The sequence below is a fragment of the Salvia hispanica genome, chromosome 5 (genome assembly GCF_029641045.1).
Source record: "Salvia hispanica isolate PSC_SH4W2 chromosome 5, Shi_PSC_v1, whole genome shotgun sequence".
In the NCBI taxonomy this organism is placed as follows: Eukaryota; Viridiplantae; Streptophyta; class Magnoliopsida; order Lamiales; family Lamiaceae; genus Salvia; species Salvia hispanica.
In genome coordinates this window covers 45964955-45975634 of record NC_142696.1, presented here as the reverse complement: position 1 = coordinate 45975634, position 10680 = coordinate 45964955, and the positions used below count along the sequence as shown (strand labels likewise).

The 10680-nt window shown below is 37.2% G+C and overlaps 1 protein-coding gene and 1 pseudogene across 1 annotated transcript; one reads left to right on the top strand and one right to left on the bottom strand.

The window, feature by feature from the left end:
- Positions 1 to 4001, bottom strand: LOC125187851 (subtilisin-like protease SBT5.6). Its single transcript, XM_048084500.2, has 8 exons — positions 3923 to 4001; positions 3449 to 3824; positions 3253 to 3364; positions 2402 to 2957; positions 1766 to 1860; positions 1337 to 1688; positions 813 to 1026; positions 1 to 735 (listed from the first exon to the last, which is right to left on the bottom strand). The coding sequence occupies exons 1-8, from the start codon at positions 3995 to 3997 to the stop codon at positions 215 to 217; spliced, it is 2301 nt and encodes a 766-aa protein (XP_047940457.2). The 5' UTR covers positions 3998 to 4001; the 3' UTR covers positions 1 to 214.
- A 3021-nt stretch (positions 4002 to 7022) lies between these two features.
- LOC125188280 (subtilisin-like protease SBT5.6) lies at positions 7023 to 9218 on the top strand (annotated as a pseudogene).
- Positions 9219 to 10680: the final 1462 nt, after the last annotated feature.

The window sequence follows — 10680 nt, the reverse complement described above, 5'->3', positions numbered from 1 at the left end:
ATACTATTTGATATTGTAGAATAACAATTCTCCAACATAAAGTGAAAAGGAAAATACTATGCCACTTTATATCGAATACTATGCCACTATTAAGACGATGACACAATGTATACACAGACTCTTCAGTTCTTGCACTAATTCAGAAGCATACATAAACAATAAACAAAGTCCCATAATTTATTTGTAGTAGTCCAATTTGCAAGAAAAGAAGGCCCTAAACAACCGTCCATACCGAAATGGGGCTTCTCACTTGATGAATCCCATCACTCCACGTATACCAACCAAATGCATACACATTCTCACTACTTTCAGCTTCAACTCTGATGCTGAACTTTTGCTTTTCCCCAACCGCACTGAAACGCAATGTTTCCGGTGAGATTCGGACAAGATAACCTGGCGGCGGATCAACCGTGACCGAATACGACGAGTTTGCAGCGCCAACGTTTGTAACAGTTCTGCCGACAGTAACAGAGCCTTGCAGATTGGCAATTGCTAATGATGGGTAGTTCAAGCTGCTTGGCGAAGGCGAATTTAGCGGGCAGTTGAATGATTGATCCAGTCGATTACCGCTGCTGCGGCAGAGAAAGACTAGATAATCATCGTAAGTAGCATCGTAAACTAGTCCCGGATCAACAGCCTTGGAGGGCTGGATATGCCCTGCCCCGAATTCGAATGGTGTTGCTGGTTCTCCCAATGCGTCTGTAATGGGTTTGCCTAAGTTGTTTGTTTGCTTTGCTGCAACAAATGGAATTTATCAAAAGGAAGTTTGTTAGCAACAATAATTACTAATACAAGGTTATACATAAATGTACCAGTTGTCATTATTGCAGATCTTATGGCAGCGCTGCTCCAATCTGGATGTACGGCCTTGAGAAGTGCACTGACTGCAGCAACATGGGGACAGGACATGGATGTTCCGGAATCAATCTGGAACTTAACCACTCTGTTGTCGTCCGCCACCTTTAGAGGAGACGATGCCTCGCTCCACGCTGCTAATATATTCAGTCCGGGAGCAGTGATGTCCGGCTGCGAATGTAACAAACAACAATTACTATGTTGCATGCTACCATTTTTCAGTGAAATTGTGCGTGATATATCATAAACTATACATGCATGTCATCATCGCGGTCGTCTGTTCAAAAACAAAACAACGTTTTATTGAAAAACATCAACAATAGTACTATTACACATAGATAATCGAATTTTCCAATCTCAAACAAATCTAAATTTAATGATTTTTTCGGTAGATTTTAAATATGCAGGACATACTAAAATTTGAACAAAATAGAAAAAAGTGGGTAATGTTAAAAAATATGGAAAGATATTGTAAAGAGACCTTAAGAATGTTGGGTTGGACAAGGTTGGGGCCTCGAGAGGTGAAAGCGGCCATGAATGGAGCTGGTTTAGTGCCTAACAAAGTCGTGGTAGGTACGAGAGTTGCAGTTGGCGCTGCATCAGTCACGCTGTAATTGACGATGCTAAGCTTCTCAATCTGATCGGACAACACAACGGTTGCCGGAATGAGATAAGGCCTGCCCACTACTCCTATTCCGTCATCGGTGTTGCCAAGCACAGCTGCAACACCGCCGGCTCTTTGCACTTCCAATGCCTGCCGAGTATCTCCCAACCAGCAGAATACCGCTTTTCCTCTCACCAACGCTGGTGAAAGCGTGCCGTTACGGCATAGACTGATGTCAAAAAGAAGATTAGATAATAAGCTAAGATGATTTCATTATGTGAAGGAGATGAAATTAAGACTTCAAACCCTGTCGTTAGACGAGTGGTAGTTCCTGCGATTTCCGCTTCTCCTGCGTAAACAAGAGGATAGGTTGCTCTCTGTATTGGCGTGATTGATTGTCCCTATTTTCACCAACCAAACTAAAAGTGAGGCTTATAGTATATAGGTATAGATTTTAATGCACAATTAATAATGTAATAGAGATAGAAAGAAAAAGAGTGATTAGTAAAGTCTCACTTTATTATAGAGAAAAAAGTTTCCTAATGTTGCTATTTTTAATGGAAGTATAACTAGTATTTAGCGATTAATATATCATACTATACACTACAAAAAAGTTGCCAATTAGTGACGGATAATCAGTGAAATTTCTTCACTAAACATATTAGTGACAGATTAAGTTTGGGCAGATCCGTCAATGATAAACTTGTCGGTAAAAAGTTTTAGTGACGATTTTTCCGTCACTAAATTTACTATGATGGAATCTGTAGGCGACTACTTGGCATTGGCAATGGAATAATCTATCACTAATTAGTTACTGACACTTTTTAGTCACTAATTTTGTCACCAGTTGTAGAGCTATTGGATGTCGTCACTAATTCCGTCAGTATTTTGTGTTTTTTTTTTGTAGTGTATGAATATACATTTAAATGAAATAATACAAACCTCTACAGTCAATCCATTTCCGAGGAGGAGTGGCGACGAGAAGACGCGATCGATGCTACTGGCGCCGACAGTTATGATCCACGGGGCGACATTGGTTACCGTAGTTAGATCGGGACCTGAATTTCCCGCACTGCAAGCGACCACAACATTCCGCCTCACTGCATGCAGTGCTCCAATGGCTATACTGTCTTCGGTGTAGGGACTACTTGTATTCCCCCCAATAGAAACACTGATCACTCCAACACCGTCGGCGATGGCGTCATCAAAAGCTGCAAGCATGTCGTCGTCCAAACACGCACTCTCTTCTCCCGGACCTGGGACCCGCCAGCACACTTTGTAGATGGCCAGACGGGCTAGTGGGGCCCCTCCGCTAGCTGTGCCGTTGCCAATACCACCTACTGCGGCCGCATTGGGAACCCTCCGACCGCCGATGGTTGACGCGGTGTGAGTCCCATGGCCACTAATGTCCCTGGCTGATCGGAAGTCCAGCTCAGGGTCAAGCGGCCCGTAGTAGGCCTCGTACCCCTTCAAGTAATATCGGGCCCCTACTAATTTCCTGTGAAAAATGGTGGATTTTTCAATCCAGAAAACGAACCCTAAATTTAATAGGGAAATTAAACGAGGTATAATAATTACTCAATCCGTCCCACTCAAGATGACCACATTCTTGAGTGGCACAGAATTTTAGGAAGTATTGTTATGTGGAATAAAGTAGAGAAGAAAAAAATAGTTGAATATTTTAATGAAGAAAAATGAGAGATGATGTTATTTTCAAAATTAGAAAGTGGTCATTTTGATTGGGACAAACAAAAAAGAAAAGATGACCATCTTGAATGGGACGAAGGGAGTACCTATTACAGTGAGAAGAATTAAAGGCCACACTAGTTTGGCAAGTCCCATTCCAAGAAGTTGGAATAGGTTCCATTCCCTCGTCGTTGAAACTCTCAGACTCCGGCCATACGCCTGAAAAGATACTCCATATGGTTCAGATTTTCAATAGCAACAATTCAACAATGGAAGACATTAAAGAGAGAAATACATATTTACCACTATCGAGTACTCCAACGATGACGTTCTTGCCATAGCTAGCTTTACTCAATATGTCTTCTCCATTGGCCTTTGAAGCATCCCAGTTTGCTTCGAGTAAGCTAATGAAATCCCATGATCTGGTTGTGTGAAGCCTTGATTTTGTGGGATTGCTATGAAACACTGAAACCACACCATCCATCTCTGATATTGTTTGGGCTTCCTGAGGGGTGAGCAACGCGGAGAAGCCATTGATGACATTCTTGTAGCTGTAAATAATGCATGATTCAGCCTCCTCTTTGGAGCCTTTCACAGAATGCAAATACGAGTGATGAATTTCTTCGATTTCGTGCAAGGTTTTCTCCCCGCTGTGTGGTCCAAGGTATACTATGTAAACCTGGATTAATATTCAAACCAATTATCAAGCTATGAAAAAAGTACTAGTTAATTATCAAGCCTAAAAAACTTAGTGATAATAATCAAGATTAAATTAACCTGTCGTTGAGGAAATGAAGCTACGGCATTGAGAATAAGTAGAACTGCAGCAAGAAATATCAACCGATTATACATTTCTTTTCCTAGAATTTTAACTGCTATTACCTGCTCAATTTAAGCAGATTTATAGAGTTCTACCCATGACAGTGATATTATTGCACCTTATACTATGTTTCTGAATTCTGACTAATTCCTTTGACATTAGAGATAATGTATTAAACAAAACATGATGATGTTTGATGGAGCTAATTAAGTTAAGATTCATGGAAAATTTTATGTGACCTATATGTGTTAGAAGATGAATCGCCAGTATTTGGATACTTGATCAAAGTCTTCTTGTACTCCTCCATCCTATGTTACTCTCCCCCGTCCCATGTTACTCACACTTCCATTTTATGTTCTAAATTTGGAATTGATAATTTTAGTGTAATTAAATTAGATTTTAAATGTAATAAGAGATCACTTAATAAGGAAACACTTAGATATCACTAAATAAGGAAACACTTAATTAACTCTAATATCCTAATTCTTATTTAAAATAGAAATAGCGTAAGTAGTTTGAGATTAGCCAAAATCGAAAAGTGCTAGTAACATGAGGCAAATAGCGTCTCACTAAATATGCAACATTTGAAAACCAGTACAAGATTTTATGTAGTGTTATTTTGTGAATTAACGAAAAGAGAGTAAAGTAAGAGAGATGAAGTTGTTTCTATTTTATGAAAGTTTCATTTTTAATGGGTCACTTTATACAAGAAAACGTTTATTTTTAATAAGATAAAGAAAATATTATTTTAAAACTAAAATGCCGTTTCCATGCCTGTGTCTTATGACGACTTGCTCCGCTAAGTCCACATGATATTGTGACATATACATAGAGCTTTGACTTTAATAATTTTATTCAACAATTATTTATTTATCTTACTAGATAGCAGTAGTATTATTTTTCTATTTGATCAGCATATATGACTAATTTGATTCTAATAATTAATGGATAATCGGATTCTTTTAAATTCCACTAGTCATATAAATTAGTAATTCCAAAATTACAGTCTATCACCAACTTATTTTTAAAAATATTTCTTTCATTTTTATTGGTAGGCGGCTTGGCATCGAGCCGCTACCAAACCTAATTAGGCGTTGGTAAGATGTTGTATTTGGGTTCACATTGGTCATCCACTTAGAATAAAAAGAATTATTTTCCAGAACGCAGGAATTTATTAACTAGTGAGTGGAAAATGCTATTGTATTTCGTATTACCATTGGGCAAATGCTTGTGTACATTTTATGTGCTAAATATTCATTAGTCCAGTCAGAGTTAATCAATTTTAAATAAAAATTTATACTTCGTCCGTCCCATAGAAATAAACTATATTTCCTTTTTAATCCGTTCTATAGAAATAATCCATACCCATTTATGAAAACATTTTCACCCTCTTTTTCTTTTATCATTTATGGGTCCCACAATCTACAATACAAATTCTGTTTTCTTATATTGTTAATGGCATTTTATATTGTTCTACTACGTATTTGTAGAAGATCAATAATGATAATATTAAGTGTTTATGTCTAAGGTCTTATTAAATCCCTAAATTTAAAACCATACATTATAAATCTGAAAATAATAATAAAGAAATAAATCAAAGGTAGAACGCCTATATTAACTGTAAAAAAAACACAGTCATCATTTTTCATTTTTTCATATACTATTTGATATTGTAGAATAACAATTCTCCGACATAAATTGAAAAAGACAACTTCTAGCAAGGAAAATACTATGCCACTTTATATCGAATAACATAGCCACTATTAAGACGAGCACACATGATACAAATTATGCACAGACTCTTCAATTCTTGCACTAATTAAGATGCATACATACCTAATTTATTTATAGTAGTCCAATTTGCAAGAAAAGAAGGCCCTAAACAATCGTCCATACCGAAATCGGGCTTCTCACTTGATGAATCCTATCACTCCACCAAGTATACCAACCAAATGCATACACATTCTCACTACTTTCAGCTTCAACTCTGATGTTGAACCTTTGATTAATATTTTGCTTTTCAATAAATAAATAAATACCATAAAAATTAATAACTATATTAAAAAAATCACAGATACAACTATAAAAATGATAAACATATTATACACAAAATTATTCTAATGCATAAATCATAATATTACTATGTTGTAAATATATAAAGAAAAGATAGACAATATATGAATCTAATTTGAACTAAACTCCAATTCTAACATCTTAACCTCAAATCAAATTAGTCAGCCAATTTACCTGAATAAAATAAAAAAAGTTAAATGTACATTATTATAAATAGACTTATTATTTTTTGTAAATTACTGTAAATATAATGGTAAATAAATAATGAAAAGTCCAGTTAGACACGAAATTATAAGATATTCGATAAAGAAAATATCAATTACTAGTAAATTATTATCTATCATTGATGTGGCTATTAACTAACAAACATTTGAGACCTACTAAATTGAAATTTTGGTACATTGTATATACTTTCAGGATGATTAATAGAGTACTAAATATAAAGCTATATTATCAATCTAGAATTTTGCACTCCCTAAATGAAAATTGAACGCATTACATTTTAGTAGCTGCAATATTATTATAAAGAAAATATTTTGACAAGTATATTTTTTTAAATTGATTGTCTTTTTAATTGAATGCATATATAGACACAGTAATTAGAGCATCCACAACAGGAAGGACTAGCCGGCGGATTAGAATTAGGACTAGCCAAAAACACCTTCTGTCACGTCATTAGGACTAGCGACTGCACTGCCACATCATTAGGACATTCCACTGTACAATAGTGGACTAGCACTAGGACATCCCAACAAACAAAATCACAAATTCACAAATACAGAATTAAAATTTCGACATGAATACAATATAAAATGCAATCATTTTATATAAATTTAAAAAAACATACATAATCAAAATAATAAAAAAAATTTAAAAAGTATAATTAAACAAAAAAAACAACGATTTCCACAAATTACATTATAAATATCAACGTGCGCTCCACCGCGCCCATAACTCTTCCATTAAATCCTTCTGGAGTCGAATATGGGCTTCTTGTTGGCACATGTCGACAAATGCACGAACCCGATTGGTGTCCTCGTAAGATATCTCCATTCGTACATTTGCGGTGGCCACGTCGTGGCTTGGACCGGCAGCATCAACATCTTCGTAGGTCCAATCAGTCAGTTCTTCACCTTCTTGTTCGACGATCATGTTGTGCATGATAATACACACGTACATGACATCAGTAATGCAGTCGTCATACCACAACTGTGTTGGACCCTTCACCGCCGCCCATCGAGCCTAGAGCACACCAAATGTCCGCATGTTTATTCTAATGTTTAATTGCTTTTTTAACAAGAAACTGGTTGGGACCTGATATTATGTGAATTCCTACGAAGCCACCTACGGGCCGCTTAATCACAAGCGGGACTTGCGGTCCGCAAGAGACATTAATGGCCATGAGACTCACACAGCATCAACAATGAGCGGGTGAAGGGTTGCAAATGCCGGGGGTTTAGGGGGAATTGGCAACGAAATAGCCCGAGGTGGAGCCCCACTAGTGAGACTGGCTATTTACTTGGTGTGTTGGCAGAATCCCAACGATATCAACGTGTGTTTGGATGCAGACATCCTTGCTACGTTTGATGTCGCTGACGACGTCGATGTCATTAGTGTTTCAATTGGAAGTTTTTCAGCCATATCCTTCGAGAGAGATGGCATCGCTATGGGAGCCTTGCATGCGGTAAAGAAAATTGTTGTAGCTTGCAATGTAGGGAACTCCGGCCCGATTCCATCCACTGTCTCCAACGCCGCCCCGTGGGTAATCACGGTTGATGCAAGTAGCATCGACCGTGTCTTTTTGTCGCCGGTCAAGCTTGGAAAAGGCGTCACAATAGATGTTAATTACATTAATTAGGTTCATTGCGATTATATTGAGTTGTTATGTACTTATTTGTGGGATTCTGAATTTGATTTGTAGGGACAATCAATAACCCCATTTGATGAGGCGAGTAATTACCCCCTGATTTATGCGGGGGATGTGGAGATCCCAGGCTCAACAACAAATAGAAGCATAGGGTTGGGTCTCTATTTAATTAAATTAAATACCCCACCTACTAAAAAGAATAACATAAAATATTGTTTTTAACTAGGTTTTGCTTTAAGGGTACACTTTCACCGGATCTTGTGAAAGAAAAAGCCGTATTCTGTAGAAGAGGAGATATATGCAAAACAATAGAAGTGGCCCGAGCTGGTGGCGTGGCAGCTGTGCTCGGAAACTCTTATAGAGAAATGCAAGTGGTATTGGAGCCGTATCTGATTCCAGCAACAGTTATTCTGTTAATTGAAATCCCAACGATTTCTAACTACACAACATCAGTTAGATCAACGACGACAGCATTGACGCCCGTCCAGATTAATTGGCACCAAGCTAGCTCCCTTCATGGCTTCATTCACCTCTAGAGGCCCCAACTGCATCGACCCCAAGGTCTCAACATACTGGCAGCATGGACCGAGGCATCATCAGTCGACAAAAGACTTGTTAGCTACCAATTTGAGTCTAGGACATCTATGTCGTGCCCGCGTGTTTCTGTCGTTGCTGCACTTCTCAAGGCCATACACCCTCACTAGAGCAGCGCCACCATAAGATCTGCTCTCATAACCACCGGTGCGTACATCAAACTTCATATAACTAAGTATAACCAAAACAATAAATTACTCCCAATTTTTCTCCGTGCAGCTGGGATTAATAACAATCAGGCAGCATGATCATTGATCCATCCGGAAATCCAGCGGAACCCATTCCAATTCGATGGGGGGCATTTCAGACCGGCAAAAGCAGCGGATCTCGGGCTTATATACAACGCTTCCTACACAGATTATCTATTCTACCTATGCAGCATCAAGGTTAGAATTGATTCCACCTTCACCTGGCCGGAGCATTCAATGGGCCCAACAAATTTGAATTATCCATCCTTGGCTGTGGTAAGAACAGTGACGAATGTGGGAGCCCCAAGGAGTATATATGCGGTACCCATCAAACCTTCACTTGGGATCTTGGTTAAAATATGGCCTCCCATACTAGTCTTCTATCATGTTGGAGAGGAAAGTAGTTTCACCATCACTGTACAAGTAGTAGCCAGTGGAATCGTGAAGAAGAACAAGTACGGATTTGGATGGTATACGTGGTCCGACGGAATTCATAATGTTCGCAGTACCATGGCCGTTTCAGTGGCCTAGTTTGGCCCCTGTCTTATTTTCGCTCGATGACTTGAAATTCGCATTATGTCGGAATGACTAGAGACTCACACGATAACTTGAAAGTTGCACGATGACTTGAAAGCCGAAAAATGGTGAAGAACAAGTACGGATTTGGATGGTATACGTGGTCCGACGGAATCCATAATGTTCGTAGCACCATGGCCGTTTCAGTGGCCTAGTTAGGCCACTGTCTTATTTTCGCACGATGACTTGAAATTCGCATTATGTCGGAATGACTAGAGACTCACATGTTAACTTAAAAGTTGCACGATGACTTGAAATTCGCACGGTGTGCCGAAAAATGGTGAACTAGTTAGTGATTCAATTTGTATAATGGATTTGGTCATCCAATATCGTTTAAAGGGTGACAAAAGGAAATTTACATGTTTTGGACTTATTTTTAATTTCCTATTTTTTGTTTTATTTCATTTTGAATCCCTAGTGTTTTCTAAAAATTATTAAAAGCGGTTGACTTTGTTTTGAATTCATTTTTTGCTTAATTAGAATATTTTCTTTTTTTATGAAATTACAGTTAATTTACTTACCAGTTTAGTTATTCTTTATACATTTTTGCATTAATAGGTATCTTAATCAAAGTTGATTATCAATGGCTGAACATTTGAACATAGACGCATTGATGCTCGTGGTGGCGATCATGGTGGAGGGCGTGGAGAGACTAGGCATTCATTACTATTTTACACAAATAAGTTAGGCGTTAATTAAGCTTAAATTTTTATTTTTAAATGATTAGTATTTTATACTGCCTTCGTCCATAGTGATAGGCCATTTAGGATTGACACGAATTTTAAAGGGTAATTGGTAAAGTAAGAAAAAATGAGAAAAAGTAGTTGAAATAATGCAGTGGGGGTTGGGACCTATATACTAAAAGAGAAAGAGAAAGATTGTCATAAATAAACTATAATATAAATACAACTAAAAAGTACTCAACTTTATTAAATTTTCAAATATCAGTCTATTATTGTTAATATAAAAGTGTTTAACCTAATGTAGTTTAGTTATCTCTATAAGATCTTTATTTAATATACCGAATATATAATCGTCAACAGTAACAACTAGCGAGAAAATTTTCAAACAAAAACACTAAATATAGTGCATAAATGTTCAAATATTAATTTATTGAAAAAGGATTTATAAGTTTCATTGCAGAATTTAGCAAGTACATGAACCTGACTTGAACACTAGTGGCAAACTAGACACTTAGAAAGTTTAAGGACTGTGATACAGTGTCCATGGAATTTAGGCTTAGTTCGAGTATTGCGAAGCTTGCGAAGAAGAAAATTGAGGATTTTTCTAGTGTATAAATGCTCAAAAACTAATTTGTTCAATGATCGCTAAGTTGATATACAATATTCTTTGAACATTTTACTAATATTAATGTAGTTTCCAGAAGCTAAAATTGATATGAGGAAAATATTCATTT

Coding starts and splice junctions, on each gene's coding strand:
- LOC125187851 (XM_048084500.2), bottom strand. CDS start 3,997: ATGTATAATCGGTTGATATTTCTTGCTGCAGTTCTACTTATTCTCAAT. Junction 3,825..3,922: donor CTTCATTTCCTCAACGACAG/GTTAATTTAATC, acceptor ATATTAATCCAG/GTTTACATAGTATACCTTGG. Junction 1,689..1,765: donor ACCACTCGTCTAACGACAGG/GTTTGAAGTCTT, acceptor TTTTGACATCAG/TCTATGCCGTAACGGCACGC.